This window comes from Numenius arquata, chromosome 2 (genome assembly GCF_964106895.1).
Source record: "Numenius arquata chromosome 2, bNumArq3.hap1.1, whole genome shotgun sequence".
In the NCBI taxonomy this organism is placed as follows: Eukaryota; Metazoa; Chordata; class Aves; order Charadriiformes; family Scolopacidae; genus Numenius; species Numenius arquata.
Genome location: NC_133577.1, coordinates 62,852,103 through 62,878,771, shown reverse-complemented (window position 1 = coordinate 62,878,771; position 26,669 = coordinate 62,852,103). Strand labels below are relative to the sequence as shown.

General features: G+C 42.3%; 1 protein-coding gene across 1 annotated transcript in view; it reads left to right on the top strand.

The window, feature by feature from the left end:
• The window catches only part of DERA (deoxyribose-phosphate aldolase), a 62,832-nt gene extending 36,464 nt beyond the window's left edge, over positions 1–26,368 (top strand). Inside the window, exons 7-9 of the mRNA XM_074168770.1 lie at positions 18,055–18,167; positions 22,889–23,038; positions 25,683–26,368. Coding sequence (XP_074024871.1) covers positions 18,055–18,167; positions 22,889–23,038; positions 25,683–25,739 — 320 coding nt within the window. The 3' untranslated portion in view covers positions 25,740–26,368. The remainder of the gene's footprint in view (positions 1–18,054; positions 18,168–22,888; positions 23,039–25,682) is intronic.
• Positions 26,369–26,669: the final 301 nt, after the last annotated feature.

The following is a 26,669-nucleotide window of genomic DNA, read 5'->3' as shown; positions in this document are numbered from 1 at the left end:
TAGAAGGCACAAATTTTCCATGCCTGTGCATGGAGGTGGAATACCCTTGGTCATGATTGAACTGGGAAATGGAGTAAGAGAAAGTCTGGCAATTTTTTGGTGGGACCTGCTGACTCTGATTTACTGGTACAGCCAACCCTGGGAGTGACAGTGGAGGTGGGAGCTGGCACAGCTTGCCGTGGTACTCTAGGCTGATGGCATCATGCACTGCACAATTGACCTGCCTTGCCCAGAGCAGCAGGGAGGTCACCTTCCTTCAGCCATTTTCATAGCAGTCGACTCAAAATGTTCTTCTAAATGAAAGCATTTTTGCCGTGTCTCCCATGCACCTCTTTTGCTGTGCTTTGGTGTTCTCCCTGCACTGAGCAAACTGGAACGAGCAGTAGTCCCTACAAGAAATTGTAAAGGAGCAGGAGTGTGATAATTCCCCAGAAATCCCAGAACTCATCACTGGATCTCAGAGCAGGGTTTGAACCCTGATCTGCAGATTTCTGCTTCTTGACTTGCACTGGAACAGGCTGCCCAGGGAGGTGGTGGAGTCTCCGTCTCTGGAGACATTCAAAACCCACCTGGACACGTTCCTGTGCAACCTGCTCGAGGTGGACCTGCTCTGTCAGGGGGGTTGGACTAGATGATCTCCAGAGGTCCCTTCCAACACCATATCACTCTGTGATTCTGTGACTTGTAAGAAAGTGGATATTCTTTATGCTTCAACCTTTGAAACTGGTTGTGAAATAGTAGGTTACAGTGAGTAGGCAGGTAGTGACAATATAACATACTGTTGAGAGGGGTCAACCCTCTATTAACAAACTATCTTAAATGCCTGAATAGCATTTTTCTTTTGCTGATATTCAAGATCTTTGCAAAGCATGTTAATTAAGGAATATCTAAATGGTATACTTTCAATTTATAACAACTGATGCAGAGAGGTGAGAAAGCACCCTTGTTGCGTTAATTTTCCCCATGAATGAAACCTTGTTTCTATGTTAAATAATTTGTTAGAATTTGAGTTAAAACTTCTGAAGTTTCCTATCACCTCAGACTCAGAAATCGTTGCACAGTGAATAGTTCTAGTCAAACATGCCATCAAAATAACACGGCTTCCTAGCAAAAAACTTTGCATCTGTGAAGCTCCGGTATTGAAGGTAATGGTTTGAGAGAATGCAATTTTAAAACATGGAAATATTATGTAAAATCAATAGATGTACAGGGTACTATTTATTTCTCTGATATTTCAGGTTGTTTTTTTATTGTGTTAGCAGCAGGTGTTAAATTCTACTAAACCAGTGAAAAATAGAAATAAATATTTAATTTACTGTATCTATCAATTTTACAAAATTGGCTTATGAAATATTAAAGTATCTTTTAAGAGATTGAAGGTAGGAACACTAGTTAGAAAATCCAATCCCTTAACAGAAACTTAATATAGATGTGGAAATAAACTAAGCATGATTTTAGGGTTGTAGGTCCTGGGATTTTTTTCTTGCTTTTTAAGGTGGAAAAGCCTCGTGATCGTGGCTGTCTCATTTGAAGGTATATGCTCATGACAGCAGAAACGTGAAATTAGACTTATAAAGAGAAGGATGTTGAATGGAAAAATACACTAGGAATGTGTGACCTTGAACAACAATAGGTTATTTTAAAACACTAGGGGCACTCATTTGATTAAACCCATTTAATCATAAGGAACAGGAATACAGTGGAAAACAAAGAAGGATAACCAGAGATGGACACAAACATAAGTGAAATACATATTGAGACATGGAAGTGGGACAAAAATTAGTCACATGAAATGGAGTTTGCCATGAGGAGGTTATGAATGGTTTTCTTACCAATAAGCTGGATGTTAAAACACACTGAGATCAATACAAAGACATCCATTAACTTTTAACAGATCACGTCCTAATGGTGCTGGTGCTGTATTTCGAGGTGTTACATCGTTAAGTGCAGAGAAGCAAGCTGAATACCCAGGCTGACTGCCAGGTTGCGTGGTGCCACAAACACGTTCCTCACTGAGCTAAACAGGACTGCCTATTCTAATGCAAACATTTAAGCTTGTGTTTAACTTTTTCTATTCCTTATAAATGTAAGTTTTTAACTGGAAGTTAATTCTTAATAGACTTTGTCACTCTTTTCTCAAAGGAAAATATTTCTATCAGAATATGTCCATAGGATATTGCAGTATTCTTCAGCAATGTGCTCATTTCAGTGGTGTTTGGAAAGAGAGGAAGATGGCTTTTTCAGGTTTCCACCAAGGGAGTTGGTGAGTTTGCAAGTCTCATGGGACTTGAACTTCCTTGGTAGATACCTGGGTTACTTGGAACTCGTCTCCCAGGCTTTCTGTGCTCCTTTGATTTGTGTTGCCAAAGTGCAATCCGTATAGGGAAGATGTTGAAAAGAATGGAAGATATTCCCTTCTTTGATACTATACTTTGGAATTTCAACCCCTGGAAATATCTTCGTGATTTACATATATTTTTAATTCCTTTTCTGAAATTAATTTCAGCATCTCTGAGGTAAGGCAACTTCTAGTTTCTGACTATGCTTACTTTATAGTTACCAGAGACAATACTTTTCCCAGAGCTGCCTGTAATAGTCCTGTTTTTGAGAGGATTTTTTCAAAGACAAAGATGACAGCAAAGTCCATACTCTTCATGGCAAGTCAACAGGGATCTGACATCTGATTGTCATCTGCACTTTTGATGTTTCCTCCCCTCTAGCGTTTGTGCTATAAAGTGATTTCCCTGCAGTGTACAGCTTCAGCTCAGCTGATTTCTCAAGTTGAGTTCTCCCTAAGTCTAAGATGTAGAAAAACTTCCTCCTTGATGATGGCAGGACTTTTTCTTAAGCAAAAAGTCTTCCTTCCACTGCCTTTGCTGTTACCCTGCCAATCCAATGTCCAATTTACCAGTCTATCCCAGACATCGCAGAGGTGAAGTCTTGTAGTTTATCAAGAAGATTTGTTAATTCATCTCTACTGGACCAAAAAAAAAAAAAAAAAAGATGATAATGTTCCATATTCTGTGCGGCGCATTAAACTTAAATTATGCAATGCAAAATTATGAATCATATATATCTTCAAAAGCCTGCTTCCCACTGGTCCTGGAAGATGGACATGTAGAGAGCTCAAAGGAAACAGAGAGGCTTACTGAAAGCCTTCATTTCAAATGGAGCTTTGAAATGAACCCAAGCCCCAGGATGTGAAAGCAGCCTGGTGGGGTGTGGTGGAAGGGGGTGCCACATTTCTCAGGGCTTTTGGTCTCCCCAGTAGGAGGAGGGGTCGCATTTTCAGGTGGTGCTCTGATAACAAAATAGCATATACATGCTGCTGATAGCTAACTGGTTACTTTTATGTATGACCACCTAAGGAACCTGAAGGTCCATAGGACCTGACGAAATCCATCCATAGGTCCCGAGGGAGCTGGCGGATGAAGTTGCTAAGTTGCTTTCCATCATATTTGAGAAATCATGGCAATCTGGTGAAGTTCCCGCTGACTGGAAAAAGGGAAACATAATCCCGATATTCAAAAAAGGAAAAAAAGAAGACCCAGGGAACTATAGGCCAGTCAGTCTCACCTCTCTGCCGGGCAAGATCATGGAGCAGATCCTCCTGGAATCTCTGCTAAGGCAGATGGAAAATAAGTAGGCGATTGGAGACAGCCAGCATGGCTTCACCAAGAGCAAATCGTGCCTGACAAATTTGGTGGCCTTTTACGATACTGCCACAGACCTGGTGGACAAGGGCAGAGCAACAGATGTCATCTACCTGGACTTATGCAAAGCATTTGACACTGTCCTGCACTACATCCTGGTCTCAAAATTGGAAACTCGTGGATTCGATGGATGGAACACTCGGTGGATAAGAAACTGGCTGAATGGCCGCACTCAAAGGGTTGTGGTCAACGGCTCTATGTCCAAGTGGCAGCCAGTGATGAGTGGTGTTCCTCAGGGGTTGGTACTCGGACCAGTGCTATTTAACATCTTTGTCAGAGACATGGACAGTGGGATAGAGTTTGCCGATGACACCAAGCTCGGTGGCGCGGTCGACACGCTGGAGGGAAGGGATGCCATCCAGAGGGACCTGGACAGGCTGGAGAGGTGGGCTCGTGCAAATTGCATGAAGTTCAACCAAGCCAAGCGCAGGGTCCTGAACCTGGGACGTGGCAGTCCCAGGCACAAATACAGGTTGGGCGGAGAATGCCTGGAGAGCAGCCCTGAGGAGAAGGACTTGGGAGTGCTCATGGATGAGAAGCTCAACATGAGCCAGCAGTGTGCGCTGGCAGCCCAGAAAGCCAACCACATCCTGGGCTGCATCAAGAGAAGTGTGGCCAGTGGGTCGCAGGAGGTGATTCTACCCCTCTACTCTGCGCTCGTGAGACCCCACCTGGAGTACTGTGTCCAGCTCTGGAGTCCTCAACACAGGAAGGACATGGACCTGTTGGAACAGGTCCAGCGGAGGGCCACGAAGATGATCAGAGGGATGGAGCACCTCTCCTATGAAGACAGGCTGAGAGAGCTGGGGTTGTTCAGCCTGGAGAAGAGAAGGCTCCAGGGAGACCTCATAGCAGCCTTCCAATATCTGAAGGGAGCCTACAGGAGAGCTGGAGAGGGACTCTTTGTCAGGAAGTGTAGTGACAGGACAAGGGGTAATGGTTTTAAATTGGAAGAGGGGAGATTTAGATTAGATATTAGGAGGAAATTCTCTACTGTGAGGGTGGTGAGGCACTGGAACAGGTTGCCCAAGGGAAGTTGTGGATGCCCCATCCCTGGAAGTGTTTAAGGCCAGGCTGGATGGGGCTTTGAGCAACCTTGTCTGGTGGCAGGTGTCCCTGCCCATGGCAGGGGGTTTGGAACTACATGATCTTTAAGGTGCCTTCCAACTCTAACCATTCTATGATTCTATGTTGTAATCAGGTACTGTGTTTGCAGCTTCTCTGGATGTAAGCAAATTTAGCTTCACAGCAGTTTGCTTGGTTGCCAGTTGCAGCACGGTTGCAGCTTTGAGGCAGGCTCCTCCGGGAACTTCAGCTGGATGGACGATGTGCTATTGTAGCAACGCCATTTCCAGCAGTTTCCAGCGTCTGGGTTAGAATTACAGCTCACTTAGCTTTAAACTAACTGTCTCCAGAGTGTAATGCAGAAATGCTGGTCTGTTGCTTAGAAGTAAAACAAAAAAATCCTAGTAAAATAAACAGAGCTACTCTGTGCTTTCAGACAACTTCTCGGTGAGTTCATTTGCAGGGACTTGCTTGTATTAGGAAGTAAGAACTGAAGGCAGGAGAGAAACCTAGGAAGAAAGTAATATATTTCTCTGCTGAAATGTTCAAGAGATTAAGTAAAAAAAAAAAAAAGTGAGCAAGTGAGGGGTAAAGAGAAGCCTTTAGGTTTGAAGTGTTCCTGTGCCTTTTTTGCTGTTTTAAGAACACAGTTGTGGAGTGAAGCACAGGAACATGCAGAGCACTTTGCAATCTGTATGAAAATGCTGCAGATAAGGACAAATAATTAGTAATTACTAACAACATTGCATTTTGTTACTCAGAAATAATTCAGAGAATGGTTCTGCCAGTTGAGGTTATTGTCTAATACCTGGTTCATGAAAGACAGAATCAAGAGAGGAACTGAGATTATTTGAGTGGAATTTTTAAGTGGCAGAAGGCAAAGGGAAGGTAAGAAAAGCATCCGTTCAAGTTGGAAGGAGGCAACTAATATGGCATTTGAGGTATCAGCGATGCATTCTGTATTATTCGCAGCCATAATTCCGGTATGGCTTGTAGGTTTTCTACGTTTTCATTTGCTAAATTAGGTGGGACATCACATAAAGAGTAAAGTAGTCAGTGAAACATAGAAAGGTTTAGATCATCATGTTCATACAAAACCTGTAGATGCCTTTCCACAAAATGTGAGTTGCTACAGTGCTGATTTTTATGTTAATTTACTAGTGAATAATTTAAAAATACCTGTTTATTTTTTAATAAAAAGGAAAGATATAAATTGGCTGAGTGTTCCTAATGTTACTTACAGCTGCCCTGAGCAGATGTTGGGGATGCTTAGTGGTGTGCTAGACCAAAATAAGTTTTATGAATAAACAAACAATTTATTTTTACTACCAACTCTTTCAGGCTGATTCTCTCCCAAATTCACAGTAAAGGGCTTTTTAAAGTCTCCTCATAAATAATTACCTTTCTTGTGCCACTTTTTTTCTAGGCACTTGGATTTTAATTATGATGATGAACTGTTTTAATAAGTTCTTAAATAATTTTATCTTTTCAGGGCTGAATCCACTTTCCATTTCTCTTTGCCTTCATTGGTTCCTGGGTTTTCAATCCTTTTAATACTTGCTAATTCACTTGATATTGCACTTTCACCCCCCTTTATAAATTCTCATTGGAAATTGGAAAACAGCATGCAGCAGCATCTTTTTCTTCTGAACTCTACACACATACACCCACCTAACCTTGCTGGTTAACAACAATCTCCTGTTAGTAGGAACCATTTTGTTTAACTCAGTCATTTTGATCACTGTAGGTTTGAAAAGATATGTAATTAAATGGAGACAATGAGGTTTTGCTTTGGGCTAATGTCCGGGGGCCTTAAAGCACTCTACAGAAGATGGCTAGCAAAGTGAATACTGTGCTTGGTTGATAGATAAGTCATATACAGTACTGCTATACTCACCTTCGGATCTGTGTTTTCCCATATAAATAACTATTAGATACCTACGTAGGTAATTCTGTGATTCAGTATCTGTGGAAAACAGCTGCTTTATTGGAATGTATGCATCTCTATCGGGATGGTGGGGAGAAGAGCCAAGTGAGAGGTTTTTAAATTTCCCGATTTTTAGTCTCATGGCATGATCAAGATTTACTTAATTAATAGTGACTGCTATTAAAAAGCCCACAAATCGTGTTTAAACTGTCAGAGTTTTCTTTCAGATTATGTATGTCTTATGATCCCATTCCTGATGCTGAATAATTGGAGTCACTGCAGAAAATATTAATACCCATTTAGGTATTGTTAGAAATCATAGTTAAAAGTGTGGCTCTTGCAAGGCTTTACTTTCATCAGGTTAGGGTCTGTCCACATCAAATATCTGTTCCTTTGGGGTGCAGCCTTGGATAGCTTTGCTTAATGTTATGCTCTGTGTCACGTAAACACAGCATGTTTAGGCTCGAGATCAAATGGAGAGATGGTACTGCAACTTTATACTGTTTATGCCAGAAGTTTAGGATTACAGAAGGAAAGGCGTAGACCAGGTGGTCATGCTTCCTGGTGTGATGGTGGCACCATCCTAAGCACTGCAGTTTGACGAGTGACAACTCAGTAAAACACAGGTAATGTTTTGCTTGACCACTTCCATTTCTGAACGTGCAAGTGTGGATGGAGAAGCCATTGATACCAAAAAGTGAGGCTCTGAAATATTGCCATGCATAGCTACAAAGTTTTCTTTTTTTCTTTAAGACAGACGTAAAATGTACTGTCTCAATGAATTTAATAACTTGCCACTAGATACCTACAAGGATATATGTACATATAACACAAAGAGAGTTTGGTACTCAGTTTCTTTCATTCACAGTATTTCAGTAAAAAGAGTGAAATGCCAAAGTACAAAATGATAATATATATATTTAGTGCAGGTTTTCAAAAAAGTAAAACCTATATATAAAAAAATAGATTTGAAGATTGAAGTATCGTCTTCATTTTGCCAGTGGACTAACTAAATATGCATTTCTATATCAGTTTCAATTATTTTTAACCAAAACCCAGGCAGTTGTTTAATCAGATTGTTGGTACTTTTGGTTTGAGATGCTCACCATGATTACAGTCTGTGACCAAGTTGGCACACAGGCCGTTGACAAATGGAGGTGGAGAAACAATGCCTCAGCATATTAAATACCTTTTTATGAGTTGCTGCCTGTTTCTGGTGGTGCTTAAGGGTCTTTTTTATTTCCTTCATTTTTTAAAGTACTGCTCAGTAGATTGTTATGCCAGAAAAGTCTGACTGAATTTATCAGCAACATGCCTTCATAAAGCATCCCTTTGAAATAAAATTGTTAGTTTTGCCATGTAAGCATCATTAATAATACAATGGAGGGAAAAAAGATTTCTTAAAAAACCCAAAGTGTGTCTTTTCCTGACCCCCAGCAGAGAGGTGCCTCCTGCTTGGAGTGTGGCTGCACAGTCAGGGTTTTGGTTGGGTTTTTTTTTCATTGAAGGGGACTAGCAGGCTTTTTGGTATTTAGGCTACCTGAAGAGCTAGGAACCTTGTAAAACAACCCTACTGACGGCGGTGAAAACATCTGTCAGTGCCTGGAAGTTCTCATCTACATTGCAGCCTACACACGTGGGCTTTTGCAGTTTTGCCAGATGTCAAATTATCAAGGTGGGGAAAGAAGGAGGAAACACTCAGAGGGGCAAAAACTCCTGGGAAACAGGAGCTGCGAGTAAGATCAGTACCTTTTAAAAATAACCATAGCTTGCCATTTTACTATGCTGCGTTATGTGTAGGCAAGGCCTTCCAGGGTGTTACCCTTTGGATATTTGTTGCATCAGGAGAATGCCCAAAATCCGCACCAAGGAAGTCCATGGTAGAATCTCCGTGTTTGTAAATTGGTTGGATTGAAAACTTTCAAATGTTATTAAAATTAAACTAAAAGTGCCTAACATTTTCCTAGTAATCGCATGATTACTGGAAGTGGAATATCCAGCCCTCTATGCAAGCCCCTATGTAACCAGTTCGACCTGATTTGTAAAAGCCAGGAGGAAACAAACACATCACAGATGAGTCTGGTGAGATCTGACACCTTAGATTTTTATGTTTTTTTCAGGCAAAGCCAAAAGCTTGACATTGTGTCCTGGTTTGAAGTAAAACCGAACCAATTTTCTCTTCTGTAATTTTACATCTTAGCTAGGCCTCCTCTAACTCTCTGACATTAACGGCGTATTGTGGAGAAAATGCTCGTTCTCAGAATGATAAGACCAATGTTTGTGCTCCATGCCAAGGAATGGTATGCAGGGAGGCCCTTGCTTATACTTATTGCTATAACAACCAAGGTCAGCCAAGTTCGTTATTTGCCCCATTATAGAGGGTTGGAAATGGAAAAACGTAGAGGGGTGACATCAGTGGGGAGGAGTGGACAGGAGAGGTGACCCAAACCTGACCAACTGGGGTATTCCATCCCATCTGCCCCATGCTCAGTATAAAAACTGGGGGATCAAAGGGTCAATTCTCTCTTTCTTCAATGGCCGACGTCCAGAGAGGACTCTCTCTGTTCATCTGCCTTTGATCCCGATCCGTGTGTTCCTGACTCCAGAGCTGGAACTCAGTTCCCATCCGTCGCTGAGTCCAGTCTGGGACTTTCCCAGTGCCTGCCGGTGACGTGACTGTCATCCTGGGAGCTTGATACGGTTTTGTATGTGTTGTATCTATTTCATTATTTTCTTCTTTATTTTTATTTTAATATTAATTCTTCATTAAAGTAGTTTAGTTCATTCTAAACTTCTAAATCTCCTTATCTCTTTCTCTCCTGTCTTTTGGGGGGGAGGGGTGGGGGGGGGAAAGAGGGGGGAGGAAGGGCCATCTGTCAGTCTGGTTTTGGTAAATTTGGCCGAAACCATGACACATTGGCCACGAAGCGCTCTTGGGAAGTGCCTTTGATACTGGAAATCCCCCCAGTGCTGAAGCCCCCACCTGTGCCAGCTGCCTTTTTATGTGTTGGGAGCTGTGGAAGAGGGGCTGACACTGGCTATTTGTCCTCTGCATGACAAAGAGGCTGGATGCTGGACACATTCCGATTGTGGCATTAAGACATGACTTTTAAATCTCAAAAATCAATCCTGCCTTTCTATGGGTTAGAATCAGAACAGAATCTTAAGCTGCTTTTATCATGAGGTGTTGAAAAACACTCAAAATGACATTCAAGTGTCATGATTTTGGCTGTGTTATGTATAGGTTTTTTTAAAAATCTTTGAAATTCCGAGCATCTTCTTGATAAAGTAGGCTGATTTTCTACTTGTTTTGTTCAGTTTGGAGTATTTCCAAATGGATTTTAAACAGCTATTGCTTCAATTTGAGTAATTTTGTTACAAGCTAATAGACAATACATAAGCATACCTGAGTTTTAATGTTAACATATTTGTTTCAAAGTTGCTATCAACATTAAAAAGCACGAAGCTAAATGTGGTTGCTAAAACATGGTATGCAATATGCCATGTAGTGCTTTGATTTGAAGCAGTCATGCATATTTATTATTTTCTTCCAAACTGCAGTGCTATTACTGGTAGATATATCAGGATTTTAGCCTCAGTCTGTAATATGTCATATACTGGACAACATTTTGAGAGACTGAGATGTATTGATCAAAAACCAAGAATGCCAAGAGGGAAAAAGCCTAGATCAGTGCTGTTTTAATTATATCACAGTTTAGGATAGTTTATCATTGTTTATATTAGTTTAAGTGTGAACAAGTAAACGGTGCAATGCAATTCAGTGTTTGTAAAGGAAGCTTAATGGGTGAGATTTTCAAATCAAGTCTAGTTTCTCCCACAGCATTTTGCTTTTTTTACCCATCCCAGCAGGAACACGTGTCTCCGTGCTGAGAACCTGAGTGCCTGCGTCTGAGAACCTAAGTGCCTGGCCAAAAGTAGAGGCCAAATTTTATGCTTCTCCACAAAGGAGCAACAACCTGTTTTAGCAGCAACCTATGTGTTACTGGTAAAGTGATAAGAATGAAAGTTGTGGTTCCTTCTCAAAAATCCAGCGTGCCTTAAGCTGCTGTATGCGGGACACTGAGACTCTACCAAAGCAGGGAAAGTCACCACCTTCCTCTTAGTCCCTGGCCACATCCATATCCCTGCACAGAGACAGGGTGTTATTTTATAATCTTTAGATTTTTATTTTATTTTTTGACATTAGGGCAATCTGCAGATTTTGGCCATCACTATCTTTGCAGCAAAGAGTCAGAATGAGGTGTTGAAAGATGTGACTGCCTTTTTTGTAGGTAGCTGCTCTGTAATTGTGGAGATGATGGTGGTGGTGGCGGCAATGAGAGGGAGCAAGTCTGCTTTTCTGTGCCTCCATGCATGCTGTGGAGCACTTCCACTAGGTTTTATGCAGGTGCTGCAGCTACTCTCACCACTAGCACACTATCCATGCTTTTTTCAGTTGTTTGTGGTTCTTCCACTCCTTTCACCCTTACTCTTCAGGTATTTTGGTAGCTGGCGGCCATTAGCCACGTCTTAAAGCTAATGGCAACCACTTCTATCTCCATGTACCACTTCTGCTACTCCTTTGACCCTGTTCACTCTTCCCTCCACTGGGGAAAATGTGCCATGGCTGCCTGCTTCTGTTTTGTCAAGGGTATGAGGCCAGAGGAGACCATGGGTTTATGCAACTGGGGTCAGAGCTGTGCCACCAACACTACCTTCTGCTCTGGGTGAGCACAGGTGCTCTCCCATGCACGTGTGCTCTCAAGCTGAGCCTATCCTAGAGTAGAGAGGAGACGTGCACTGATGTGTCTTGTATTTTTTGGCTTGCTCGAAATCAGAAGGGGGGTGGCAAAAAGTATCCGACAGAATAGTCTGTAAAGGAGAACAGCATTGCAAATAGATAAGCTCAGAGGAAAGGTGTGTTTTTTCTCAGTGATTATAGTAAGGTTAGGATTAAGTGTTGAGATGCGTTGATTTATTTCTCCTTTCTACCTTCGGCCCGTCATGTGTCATTAGGCAAACTGCTTAACCAGTTTCAGTAATGCCATCTGCAAAATGAAGTAAGGTTAATATAGGTCATACACTGTAAAGCCCTTGAGTGTAATACATGGTACACGGTTTTAAAGAAGAAAAATGAAATCTCTGTAAAGAAACATAAAATTTAACAAGCAGATAACAATACAGGAATTTCTTAAGCTTCCTTGTGGTCCCCTAGTCACTCTTGGGAGGATGTCCTGCTGCTTCCTCTTTGGGAGAGGAAGAGGAATGACTCTTCCAGCAGCATGTAATTGCCTGAACTGCTCCTGCACCCTGGCATCTCCCAACACTGCTTCTGCCTGGCAATACGGGAGGGGACTGGGAGCATGTTTCTTTCTGTGCTTTGGTGTGGTTTGAAGCCTAAAGCCAAGTGCCACCTTTGACAGGGATTCCAGCTGTGGCCTTTGAGCCTGAAGCACATGTCAATTATTTATCTTCTCTTTCACCATACCAAATAGGGATTGGATTGGAAGTAATCCTCTAAAAATAGCAAGAGCCCACGCTATATAGCCCAGCAACAGAAGGTGAATGGATCTTTCTGTTGAACCTTCTAGAGAGTCACATTTTAAATGAACACACAAGAAACTAATGCTAATTAAGTAATAGTATTCTACAGAGACCTGTGTAGACACCATAATAGTGCATTAGTGAGCTATGCATAATTCAGCAATGCTGAATTCTTTGAGACATCAACTACAGGGCATTTTGCATAAGTATGGACTTAATAATTTGTCCCTTCGTGTGCATGCGTAAGTGTTCCTAAGGGCATTGTTTGGCCTGCAAAATGCCTGGTGCTGGAGGTGGTGCACAAGAGAGTAAGCATCCAGTCTGAGTCTTGAAAACCAAGCTGATGTCATAGGATGGGTCATTAGAAAGGTTGTCGTGTTTGTAAATAGACATTAAACATGGAGACCTATGGTGTGATTTCCCTGCCCGGCCCCCTGTGCAGGCACTTTTCCAAAAAGAATTGCAAAAAATAGGCAGTTCACAGAAGACCAAGTTATAAGCTAGCATTTTTCAAAATGGTGGCTTAGACACAGGCATGTGAAAACACGCATAGGCACCTAACCAAGTGGTCTGGCAGTATAGCCATGTGTGATGGAGTTAAAGCCACTTGGTGAGCTACTGCTGAAGTGAGCTGTCACAGCTTTGTATTCTCTTCTCCTCCTCATCGGCAAAGTTAAGCTGGCAGGGAATGTATTTTATCTTGCCACTGGAGTAGGATAAGGACATATAAGTGGACAATTACGATGATTCAATGGACAAGAATTAGCTACTATAGCCTTTTATATCTTGCCCTACCTCTTCTTTTCAGGGGGCTGATAACCTGGTCACCCCTAGTCAGGCTAGTTGTCTGTGAATCTTAAGACCCTTATTTTAGATACTCATAAAATAGAAAGATGACTTGCTAATGGGACTTTATGCACATTTGATAATGTACTATTTTATCATTGCTACCTTGTCAGCACAAACAGCAGGGGCTTTTGCAGGTCCCCTCAGCAGCCTGCCTGCCTCTTCTACCAGTCTTGGAAGTCTTGGAAGGGTATGTGTTCACCCTGTGTCGCCACATATTGTTATATCTGAGTTGCAGCAACCAAGATATATTTGTGCTCATTGCAAGTACTCACAAAGTAGCATGGCATAATTGTCCCTCCGCAAGCATCTTTCTCTAAACTATTGTTTCAAACTGCCAGACGCATCTTTGTTCTTTATTAAGAGTAAGGCAGCAACACAAAGTCTGTAGTTATCGGGAGATAATCATTCCCCAAGGGCATTTGAAGCACTTCACAACCAAAAGGTTGTGATTACTCCACGATTGCTATACTGCTTATTATTCCTCATTGCTTAATTATGGAACTAGAGTGTGTTTGCTGGATGCTGTCACCTAGATAAGATTCTCCAGTTCTCATGCTCCGCGTCAGTGTTACGTGGACTGGGAAGCTTTGTAGCGTTTCAAGATGATGTAGGGGATAGCAGTAGTGCGGGCCAGTTATAGCAGCTCCTCTGGCCTTTGGGAGATGAGGTTGTTCAATCTCTGCCCTGCCAAATGCTTGCTGAGAGCCTCTGGGCAAGTCACTCAGCTTATAGAATCATAGAATCATCTGGGCCGGAAGGGACCTTCAAAGGTCATCTAGTCCAACCTCCCCACAGTCAGCAGGGACACCCCCAACTAGACCAGGTTGCCCAGGGCCTCGTCGAGCTTCACCTTGAATATCTCCAGGGAAGAGGCCTCAACCACCTCCCTTGGCAACCTATTCCAGTGCTCCACCACCCTCATGGTAAAGAACTTATTCCTAATCTCTAATCTAAATCTGCTTTTTTTCCAGTTTAAAGCCATTACCCCTTGTTCTGTCATTGCCGGCCTTTGTAAACAGACTGTCTCCAGCCTTCCTGTAGGCCCCCCTCAGGTACTGGAAGGCCGCTATGAGGTCTCCCCAGAGCCTCCTCTTCTCCAGGCTGAACAACCCCAGCTCCCTCAGCCTGTCCTCGTAGCAGAGGTGCTCCAAACCCTTGATCATTTTGGTGGCCCTCCTCTGGACCCTCTCTATCAGGTCCATGTCCTTCTTATATTGAGGGCTCCAGACCTGCACACAGTACTCCTTATATATAAGGAGGTATACTTATGTATGTATTATGTATATGTATATATAAGGAGGTATATTTATGTATACCTCAGCTCTACACCTCTGCTCGGGTGCTACCATAAATAAGGGACTGTGAGTATTTAGAATAGAAATAATATAACGGACTTAATCTTGACGTCTAGGCATGGACTCAGACACCATCCTATGAAACCACTGATTTTCTTTTTAGTGTGTGCACATTCAGCTGACTTATTTTGAGTGGGCTTTGGGGGAGTGCGGTGGCTGAGGGTTGTGTGTGCATGGGGGGCGAGAGCGCATGGGAAGAGGGGATTTAATATCTTCAAATACTCCTCCTGATTTCACAAGAGGTGTGACTCCAGCCCAAGTGAACTGGTTCGCAGCGGCGCTGAGAGCTTGGTTGCTGCCGACCAGAAGGAGCCTCTCAAACAGAAGCTGTGGCACTGTTCATGTTTCTTAAGGTTTATTCTGATTTCCGTCTCTGGTTGAAGAAAGCCAGTGCGGTTTGTGGTTGCCAGGCTGTGGTACTGTAATGTCTCACACGCAGGTGGGTTACTGGGTTGGCAGCAAGCCCACCTGAAACAGGCGTCTAATGCTGCTGTGCTTCAAAAGGGCTTTGATATCTCCTCTCTTTAGTGATTCAATGAGTCTTACATGACTGGCTGCCTGGAAAGGCAATGTGCTGTTGTGGTTACACATTGGAAAAGAGTAGAAAGTGTGGCCTTTTCCAGGCTCTCTGAGCCTAGAAATCTACCCTGAAGAACTAACTATTATAAGCCTTTTATTTAATGTTTCATGGAATTGTGTAACCTACCCTAAAGAAGGGGAAAACCAGCCAAGGTGTATTTTGACATTAGCCTTGATTTTTTCAGTGTATACACTCAGAAGAAGATGGGATGATGGGTTAGAAATCTCATTTCTAAATAATCACTTAAATTTCTAGATGAAACTCCTGCTGAACTTCATTCCTTAGACTTATTTTTGAAAACTTGAAAAGTATAGACTTGGTGAAACTCCTTTATTATTGCGAGGTTGGCATAAAGGCTACTTAATGAGGTGCTTTTTGCGGCAGCGGTTGATTTTTAAAATCTCCCTTTTCATTCTTGAAATCTAAACATTAAGAGCACCTTCCATTGTGGCACTCTCTGCTAGCGTGCATCTTCTGCCTCCTGCAAGAGGCTGCATGCAATCCTGCTAGCAAGCTCTTGTGTCATAAATAGAATTTGTTCAGGAAATAAAAATGTATTGTTTTCATTGTTAGAGGATGCTACTAAATTGGCTGTATGTTTGTCTAATAATCACATCTAAAGCTGATTATTCTGGTAATAGCCTTAAGATATTATTTAAAAATAAATATATAAATGCACTACTTTTGTACTAATACTAGTTTTTAATCTCTTCTTGTTTCTATGAAGTCTGAATGAGATTTTCAAAATTGAATAATAATTTGATCCGTTAATCTTTTGAAGCTAGTAATTTTATTTTCCCCTCTTTGCAGTCTCTGAGGCTCGCAAATGAATAGAGCTTCATTACTGGAGTCTGCATTTAATAACCATTATCCATTATCTTGTAATTAAGACTCCCTGTAACGAATCATGAGGACAATGCAAAAATACATAGTACATTTCTTTAATGAACTGGAAAATGTTCATCTTGTTCTATTTAGTAATGAGTTGCTGAATAGTCGTTAAATCCACTGGAGAATAGAGCTAGATGGATTTTGAAGACTATCTTGAGTTTGTGGTTAATCTATTAGAATTAAAATTTCATCTTCTATTTTTATCAACAGCTGATTAGAAGTCATTCTGTTTGACCAAATTGATTAGAAGACCATATACAAGGGCAGCTGTTGTTTAATGAAAGTTTTTAATGAAACTGTACCATAGAGACTTGTAATTATAAGACTTATAAAAGCTTTGACTTACCTTATACTAGAAAAAATGAAAAGTATTGCGCTGAAGGACTTTAAGTGCTACATTTCGAAAGGGAAATTAAAAATATAATTTGGCGATGGTGAAGTTTCACTTCCACTGTTACTTGTTTTAATGTGACTATCAGATGTCCATAGTGTCTCTCTGGAAGGGATTAGCTCTGAAATATGTAGCTCAATTGTCTCTCATAAGTCCTCCATTCTTTGCAAAGCTCAATCTACTATTAATTGCCTCTTTTGCTCATCGCACTTTCTCTGGAGTTAGAACTTTTTGTGCAAATAACTGTGCCTCTTTAGAGTTGGAATTCTCGTAGGAGGGTGCAATTTAATCACCAACGGGCTGAGTTAGTGCCTAGATGGGAAGCCTACAGAGAAAACTGTGGTCTTACAAGACACAATGTTAAGTGAAACTGTTCAATTATGTTTAAATCGGAGGACACAGAAACACGCCTGGCTTTGTCTTAACTTCCTACCGCGCCGAGACCTAGCTGCCTGCCAGCCTTCGTCAGGAGGTCTGTGGACCTCTTGGTCAGGAGGTGTGCCGCAGCACACCATCAAAACGTAGTCTAGGCAACTCTTTAGTTTGAGCCAGTGGTGAAACTTCCCTTGCTTACTCTAGGGGATGTTGTAGTGGCATCATCATTCAAATAAGAGACAAAATGGACCCTAAGCCAAATGTGAAGTGGAAGCAGATGCAGTGCCAATTGACTTAAGTGGATGATGCACTACTACACGATGTTTGAATTATCCCTCTTCTTCTCCCGATTACTTTTAATAATTAATGATCCCACAGTACACCTTTTCTAAGAAGTAGGTTCCCAGGGATGAAGTGCGCCCTAATGCAATTAAAGAAGTTTTGTCATTGTATTGTGTCAATGCAGGATCACACACTGCAAGGCAAATTTTTTGGTTAGTTTCTTAGCTTTTTGTTATATTGTGCTTCAGGATTTGTTTTAAGCCAAGCCGGAACAGCAAGAATGCACAAGAACACTATACAAGTATTCAGGACAGGCGGTGGAGAATATTGTTTACAAGTGAGAAACCAGAAAAAAAGAAGCCAAGGCTAACACTCCTTCTTTGAATTACACAGATGTTTTGACCTTGGTACAGAATTATATCAGACCATGGCTTTAAGTATAGTAATTTGCAATGTTACAGTTGCAAAATGCATGAGAAGGGAGTTTTTCCCCTGTTTACAGTATTATACAGCTCGTTTTGTAAGTACGCATGGGATTTCTTTCCTTTCACTTTAAATAGCTGCGGGAGATACAATACTAGACTGTCAATTGTGAGACTAAATGGATGCAAAGTTAAATTAAAAAAAGTGATGAAAATTGTTTCTGTTCAGAAAGATCCTTGTGGAAATACTAAAATGTTGATTTATATGCATTCTGAGGAAATAATTTCCACTGTTGTAAGTAGTGAGACACATTCCTATTAGTGTATATATACACATATATTGAGTGTCCTTACAGGAGCATATGTTATATTGGACTGTCCTGAAGAGATTGTTAGTCTGATAGCTAGAGCAAAGAATTAAGAGCTAGGATGTTCATTTAGCCACTGGGATGTCTGTCCTGCTCTGAAACCAGGTGGGTATCATTCTCCTGCTCTAGTCTCAACCTGAGCAAAGTTGGCACCGACACCATGGGGACATACGTGTAAAGGAATGCTTCATAATTGCTGTGAAGCATGAGGACATCTTTGGGGGGTGTGAACTACGTATGTGCAGAGTGGCTCTTGTTCTAAAACTACCATAAAGCTTTTATTTCCTTTCAGGTTCTGATTTTATAAAGACATCTACAGGAAAGGAGGTGGAGAACGCAACCTTTCCAGTTGGAGTAGTCATGATGCGAGCCATTAAAGAATTCTACTGGCGAACTGGCAACAAGGTACTTCTTGCTACCTTTATAAAAATTAACCATACTCACTCAGAAGTAAATAAGACTGTAACAGTTTCAAAATGCAGAACATATAAATCCACATACATTAGCTTCTGTGGCTGTAAGAGCAACAGGTAGTGGAACTTCTCGCTTGTATTCCTCATTTGATATGCTAATATTTGTATACTTTAAAAAAAAAAAGACAAAGAAAGCACTTTTGGCTTTACTCCCTTGAATAACTGTCACTTCATTCCCTAAAAGCTCATGCAATCTTGATACATCCCCTGCTGCATTTGGGTTTGGGTTTTGTTTCACCACTTAAGGTATTTAAATGGTCATTTCCATTAATAACAGGGCAAATCTCAAGCTGACAGTGGCTGAAATACTCCCATAAACCTCAGTGGAGCTATACAAATTTATAGCCATCAAGAGTCTGTCCAGTGTACACAACTGTATTTTCTGACTTCGTTCTGGCAACCCAAGGGATAAATTCTGCTCTTTTCTCCCTTGCCCAGAGGGGCTTCCCAAGGGGGCAAGAAGGCAGATCCAGTTGGATGCTGTTATTTGGGATGGAGGGAGGGAGGGACAGGGGCCAGAAGAACATCATGTCCTGGTACACAACATTTATCCATCAAGTCAAGGAGCAGGGGAGAGCATAGGGCAGAGCCAGTCATGAACTGTCTGCATCCATCCTTGCTCTGAAGCAGTGAGAAAGGAGGAGGTTATCCAGGACGTTTTAAGCCACCTCTCACCTCCTTTATCCATGGGCAAGCTGGGCGCTGCCAGTTAGATCTGGTGCTGCTGTTCAGCAGTGGGCTTTGTCCTCACCTGCAACCTCAGGGAAGGTAACCGAATCTCTAGCTAAGACCCTCTTCCTATTTCTGGGTCACCCTTTTGTCCCTTCTGCAGGTGGACTTTCAAGGTATGATATTAGGACATGGGATGAGCAGTGGGATAAGGGCTGAGATGGCTTCAGGGGCTGTTGGAGCTTGAGGAGCACGTGACAGCAGGGTAGACATGTGTTGTCCATCTGCTCTCTGTGCTCGTCTAGATGAGGCCAGTGTGGATCCCTGGGCTGTCCTTACTCCTCCCTTCCCCAGCCTGCATCTCCCTCTGCCGCACAACAACTCGAGCAGCTCCGATCGTCTCGATGCTGCGGGAGCATCGTTACTGCTGCCAACCCAAGGCAGATCCCTGGGGCCGGGTGACTCACCTTGGCACAGGTGCTGCTTACACGAGCTGTGTGCCAGAGATTGGGCTCTGCTGCATTAACGCAGCTTTGTACCTATAATTGGATATAAATGTTAAATTCACCTTTTGCTTTAAAAGGATGCATTCATGGTATAAAATGTGTTATTAAGAATGAGTGCTTATGTCTATGTGCATGTGTGCGTCAGGGAATTAGATGTAAACTGACTTTATGTGCTTTTATTAACTGAAGACAATATTATCAGTGACAAGAGATTTCTAAATGGTTTCTTTAACAAACTAATTTTGCTGCTGTAGGGATGCTTTCTAGCAAGGCGTTGGCTGGGAAAAACAGGTTAATACAGAAATTAAACTTCTTCGAGGAAAGGAACAAGTTGCAGAGTAACATTTATTGAATGATAAGCTGTGGTGGTGATATGAAAAGTGTGCAATATAATGGGAAATAATCTTTTCCTGTCATTATTGAAGGACATACATAAATTGGTTTTTCTGTTGGGAAAACCCCCAGTCCAGAAAAACTTATTACTTTTAATAATATAAGGTGAAGAGAAAATTCTTGAGGAGATGAACTTATTAAGCAAAATAATGAAATGCTGTGAAACAGCAGGAAAGTGGTGGCTGGACTTTGTACTGCTCTTGAATTAAATTCCAACCCCCCTTCCTTTTTGCGTTTTTATGGCAGTCAGATGTGCTGTTTGGAAAGCTGGTAAATGGAGGAGAGGACAGGCTTGTCTTTGTCAGCTTTTTTTGCAAAGAAAAGAGCTTTCAGAATTTGCTAAAAGGGGAAGGAATTCTGCATGGTGTTTTTAATTCTCTTATTAACTCTATTTTACTTCATTTTGCCACAGATTACCTCAAAGAGCTGTAATATTTCTAGGAAGAAATCTAAATTTGATTTTCATTAGAATTTCTCTTCCTGAGGGAAAACACATTCCCACTATTTTAATTTATTGTCTAGAAGATGCTTTTCCACTTGCTGTGGTTTAAATTCCTTTTGGAAATTTAATGTTAACAGATGTATGCATACACTCACGCATCCATCCGTCCATCCACAAAACCACAGTCTTCGTGTTTTGGATTTATCAAGCTTTTCCTGTTATTGTTCTTTATAATCTTATTGGAAATATGCTGTTATCACAGTGTTTCAGTGTAAGAGAAGGATTTATTCTGTGTTTGTTTGTCCTGAAATCGCTATAAAAAAAATTACCAAACACATTTAAAAACAGATACTTCTTGATTCCACTATTACATCCTTAAGGTACAAAGAAATCCTCAATGCAGTGAGTTTTCGGGAACGTATATTCAGAAATCAGAATGGTGATTCTTGCAGAAGGAGGCTGGTGGGAAGGAGTACCCAAGGTAAAGGTTTATGGCAGAGGGAAATGTAGAAAGAATCACTGTGTCCTTCTGTACGGATTGTTCAGATTTTTATTTTTTTTTAATGCAGAAATACTTTTTCCTATTTCTCCTTGTTTTTCTAGAGCTTAGTAAGCTGCTACAGGCCAACATCTTGGCTAATGCGGGTGACAAAATTTTTGACGAGGGATTTGATAGCTGTGTGTCACAGATTGAGATGCCTTTAAATGATACATAACCAAAAAGACTGGCATTAGGGGTCCATGCCAGGTCACCTCAGTGCTGGCTCTGCACAGCAGGTTGTTCATGGGATTCAAGACGTGCTTTACCTCAAAGACAGGTTTTTTTGAGGTGTGTACTTCTACATACGTGGTGGTTCAGCTGACCAAATATGATACGTATCTCACATCAAGTGACTGAAAGCATGTCCAGCATGTGTTGGGTGAGAAGTTTTGCAGTTGCTGTGAAGCACAGAACTTTCAATTTTTGGTAAAGACAGACCAAATTTAATTCCCATTTGGAAAATTTTAGCGAAAATTAAACCTCTGATAGGTTTGAATGTACAGCCCAGTCATATATAACTGTGGTGCACTGGCTTTTTATAAAGTACAGCCATCTCTCGTTGCTTTCCATGAGTCAGGTGCCTCACGTGCTTCATTTCAGCGTCTTTGGTGTTACGTTATTGCATAGAATCATAGAATCATAGAATAGTTAGAGTTGGAAGGGACCTTAAAGATCATGTAGTTCCAAACCCCCTGCCATGGGCAGGGACACCTGCCACCAGACAAGGTTGCTCAAAGCCCCATCCAGCCTGGCCTTAAACACTTCCAGGGATGGGGCATCCACAACTTCCCTGGGCAACCTGTTCCAGTGTCTCACCACCCTCACAGGAAAGACTTTCTTCCTAATATCTAATCTAAATCTACCCTCTTTAAGTTTGTAGCCATTACCCCTCTTCCTATTGCTACCCTACCTGATAAAGAGTCCCTCTCCGGCTCTCCTGTAGGCTCCCTTCAGATATTGGAAGGCTGCTATGAGGTCTCCCCGGAGCCTTCTCTTCTCCAGGCTGAACAACCCCAGCTCTCTCAGCCTGTCTTCATAGGAGAGGTGCTCCATCCCTCTGATCATCTTCGTGGCCCTCTGCTGGACCTGTTCCAACAGGTCCATGTCCTTCCTGTGTTGAGGACTCCAGAGCTGGACACAGTACTCCAGGTGGGGTCTCACGAGCGCAGAGTAGAGGGGTAGAATCACCTCCTGCGACCCACTGGCCACACTTCTCTTGATGCAGCCCAGGATGTGGTTGGCTTTCTGGGCTGCCAGCGCACACTGCTGGCTCATGTTGAGCTTCTCATCCATGAGCACTCCCAAGTCCTTCTCCTCAGGGCTGCTCTCCAGGCATTCTCTGCCCAACCTGTATTTGTGCCTGGGACTGCCACGTCCCAGGTTCAGGACCCTGCGCTTGGCTTGGTTGAACTTCATGCAATTTGCACGAGCCCATCTCTCAAGCCTCTCCATGGTCCCTCTGGATGGCATCCCTTCCCTCCAGCGTGTCGACCACGCCACCGAGCTTGGTGTCGTCGGCAAACTTGCTGAGGGTGCACTCTATCCCACTGTCCATGTCTCTGACAAAGATGTTAAATAGCACTGGTCCAAGTACCGACCCCTGAGGAACTCCACTCATCACTGGCTGCCAATTGGACATTGAACCATTGACCACAACCCTTTGAGTGTGGCCATTCAGCCAGTTCCTTATCATGAATATTTGTTGTTAGATATTTGGAATTAGATTGCGACAAGGGCAGTAGGTGATATGCAGATGCCCCAGGTCCTGCCTCAATCCCCTGGCCTAATATGTGCTTACGGGCAAAGTACTCCCATTAGACCTCAAACCCAGCTCCTGAGAAAGTGCGCTGGGGTCCAAAGTATTACTGCCTCAGTTGCAGTCCCTCAGGGTGAAAATGTTATCTTTTGCTGAGGGCTGATAGCTCTGAGCACTAGTCCAGAGTTTATACTGTTTGCAGTCAGGTACTTAAGGAGTAGAGTCGTTACGTACACCACAGGCACTTTGAGACTGCAGGTGTACAAATGCTCATTGCTCTTCTAGGGTTGCTGGTGAATGAAAACGTGCATTGCACTTCTTTTTTTTTTTTTTTTTCTATATAAAGGTTGGATTTAAACCCGCTGGGGGCATTCGGACAGCAAAAGATGCTATTACTTGGCTTATGCTGGTGAAGGAGGAACTGGGAGTGGAATGGCTAACACCAGAGCTCTTCCGCCTGGGTGCCAGTAGTTTGCTGGAAGACATTGAGAAACAGGTTAGTTGTTAACAGTTTTCAGCTTGGTGGAGAGAAAAAGTCATATCTTTCTAAATGTGCTGGCTTACTGTTTTTGCAGAATATGCTTTTTGGTGCTGTTCAAAAGATAGTAGAACATACATCTAATTCATTATTAATGACAGGTTCACTTCCAGCCCAGTGTTTTTTTAAATTTAGCCTGTTATTACAGACATCTGGGACTCTGATATTCCAGCAGCTGGCAATTGCCTTGGCCAGGTTTGCAATGCAGTGAGCAAAGAGGCTCAGCTTGTACATCTATGGGGTCTTTTCACGGAATCACAGAATCACGGAATTGTCAGAGTTGGAAGAGACCTCTAGAGATCATCTAGTCAATTCCCCTGCTAAAGCAGGACTGCCTAGAGCACGTTACTCAGGACTGCATCAAGGCAGGTCTCAAAAATCTCCAGAGAAGGGGACTCCATGACCTCCCTGGGCAGCCTGTTCCAGGGCTCTGTCACCCTCACCCTAAAGAAGTTTCTCCTCATATTTAAATGGAACTTCCCATGTTCCAGCTTGTGCCCGTTGCCCCTTGTCCTATTGCTGGGAACCACTGAAAAGAGTCCAGCTCCCTCCTCCTTCAACCCACCCTTTAGGTACTTGTAAACATAGATAAGGTCTCCCCTCAGCCTTTTCTTCTCCAGGCTGAAGAGTCCCAGCTCTCTCAGCCTTTCCTCATAAGGGAGGTGCTCTAGTCCCTTAATCATCTTAGTTGCCCTACGCTGGACTCTCTCCAGTAGTTCCCTGTCTCTCTTGAACTGGGGAGCCCAGAACTGCATGCAGTATTCCAGTTGTGGCCTCACCAGTGCAGAGTAGAGGGGGAGAATGACCTTCCTCCACCTACTGGCCCCACTCTTCCCTATGCAGCCCAGGATTCCATTGGCCCTCTTGGCAACAAGGGCACGCTGCTGGCTCATGGATAGTTTGCTATCCACCAGGGCTCCCAGATCCTTCTCCTCAGTAGAGCTTTCCAGAAGATCCATCCCTGACCTATATTGGTGCCTGGGGTTCTTCCTCCCCAGGTGCAGGACCCTACATTTGCCCTTGTTGAACCTCATTAGGTTCTTCTCTGCCCAGCTCTCCAGCCTGTTCAGGTCACGCTGGATGGCGGCACAGCCCTCTGGAGTGTCAGCCAGCTCTCCCAGTTTGGTATCATCAGTGAACTTGCAACCGTGTGGTAGTGCACTGCCCTGCGCTTCTGGCTGTTGCCAGTTCAGCTGACCCTCAGAATATCTCACAGACCCTTTGTGTCGCTGGGCCGGAACTGTTCATGATACATTTCCATGCTGTGGAGAAGGTCACATCTCATCCTACATATGGTACTGCTGATAGAGAAGTTTTTACATATTGATTATTTTCTGGGGAAAAAAAGCAATTGACTCCTACAAAGCCTCGTTTTTCTAATTGCTTTTATTTCTGTGCAGGCTGGTCGCTGTGTTTCCTGGTAGACAAATAGTGTATGAGGCACAGTGGCAATGTGTCTTCCCAGTGGGAAGAAGGGTTCTGACCTGTTCTGACCACGACCTGCCTCACACCCTGCACAGGGTATTGACCCTGAAGGATACAGTGTAGTGTCTTAGGAGCTACTAAACTATTCGGGCTGCTGAACATCAGTCCCATGTTCATTAAATCCGGGAGATGAGGTGATATTAGCTTTAACCAAGAAAAAAGTCTGAGAGTCCTCGTGCTGCTTCTCTTGGTGGGAGAACATGAGATGTAGGGGGATTTGGAGGAGGAAAAAAGAACCAGTCTGTTCCCTTTCCCACCTTTCCTAGCAACTGAAATACTGATATGTCTTAAGAAATATCAAACAGCTAAGAGATGTCAGGTGAATATTCATGACTGTTGAAAACCTCTGGCTCACTCCTGCAATGAGAATAACATTGGCTTGCTTCATTGCCAGGCTGCCGCTGCCTCACTCTTGACCTAAAATTATGTCCCTGCTTGTGACAAAGCAGCATGAGCTTTCTTGTTGCCACTGCCATCGCTGCTGAGTCTTGTAATACAGGCAGTGATTGTGTCACGCGATTTGTTCTGATTTCTTAAGGGTGGCATCCTTTTATCTGCCAGGGACTGCACAAATGCCCCAGTCATGACCAATGCCCCATACCCTGCCATCTAAAACATGTAAGATAAAATGTCCCAATCATTATATTCAGTGAAACAAACCAGTATTTAAAAAACTCAGAGAAACATAGAAAATGGGGAGAGCACTCCCCCACCCCCAAGACAGGACAGCTAAAAGAATAGTTTGAAATGAGCCATATAAAAGCATAAGCAATTTTGGATACTTTGAGTGTCACAAAATAATACTGAAATTGTCAAAATCAGATTACAGTGAGAGTAATGCATTGTCTTCTACCTGGCTCTTTTTGAAGGCTTAGTTAAAAGCAACAAGAGTCTTTGTTTTTTTCTTTTTTTTCTAAGCAAAGCAGCAAAAGCCCTTAGTTCAGATCCTATAAACAAGTATATAAAGGTATATTACATCATATTTTATGCACGTACACAGAGACACAAACAAATATCCATCATCTTCATCTGGCATGCCTTTAATTTGTTACTTCCTTGACACTTTCGGATTTGTAGTCATATATAATTCCATCATAAATTTTCTTTTTTCTTGCAGATTTTCTATCACGTGACTGGCACTTATGCACTTCAGCATGACCTGGCAATGGCTTAGACACAAAATCAACTCAGGATTGCTTTTACAAAAGAGGTCTTTAAGCAAACAGCATTCAGAACTCTTCTGACAACCAAGTGCATATGACAGAATTAAAGACCTAATTCTCCCTTCTTCATATTTTATAGTATTTAAAAATATGCTCAAGTCTGCTGGTTGTACTTGATCCAAAAGCAGAAAAAATGGTAATTCTGAAATAGTTAAATAGTTAATACTTACAGATTTGCAAAGTTAATCTTGCAAAGTCTTCCTCAGACCGGCCTGAAAAGCTTATTAATGGCAACACTGAAATACTATGAAAAAGATTTAGGTGGCCTGGTAACACTTTGCAGTCGCAGAATATGAAATATCTGTGGAATATTTCAGATTGCTAATTAAGAACTACAGATCTTGGAATAGCTTTCCATTCACCTCGGACAAAATCTTCTGCCACAGATGTGTTGCACTATTAATTGTTATGTTGATTCGGTTTCGAGCATTGTAACCTGAGAAAATGAAACTTGGCTATTACTTTCTTTTATAAAATGTCTCTGTAGCAAAAAAACCCTCTTTTTTGGCATTTTTTTGCCCCAAACTTGGGTACAGACATCCATATTTAGACCCTTGAATAAAGGTGGCTTGATTTCTAGAACAGCTGAGTATCCACAGTTGCTCCTGAAGTTAATGGGAGCTCTGGGTGATCAGAACAACTGAAAATCAAGCAGCATCTATATAGGTGCCTAACTATGCATTCAGGGGCCTATTTTTAGGCATTTCACTCTTAAAATTTTAGTCTAACTTGCTTAGAAGCTCCCGTTCCTGTCTCCTGTCATTTTAAAACACATTCATGCAAATCTTTCCATTTTAATGTAGGGGGCTTTGACTGTCAGTTTGCAGGTGTCACTGCTATGCTGGCTGAACTTCAACTTTGCCATTCTAAAAGCAATTCTT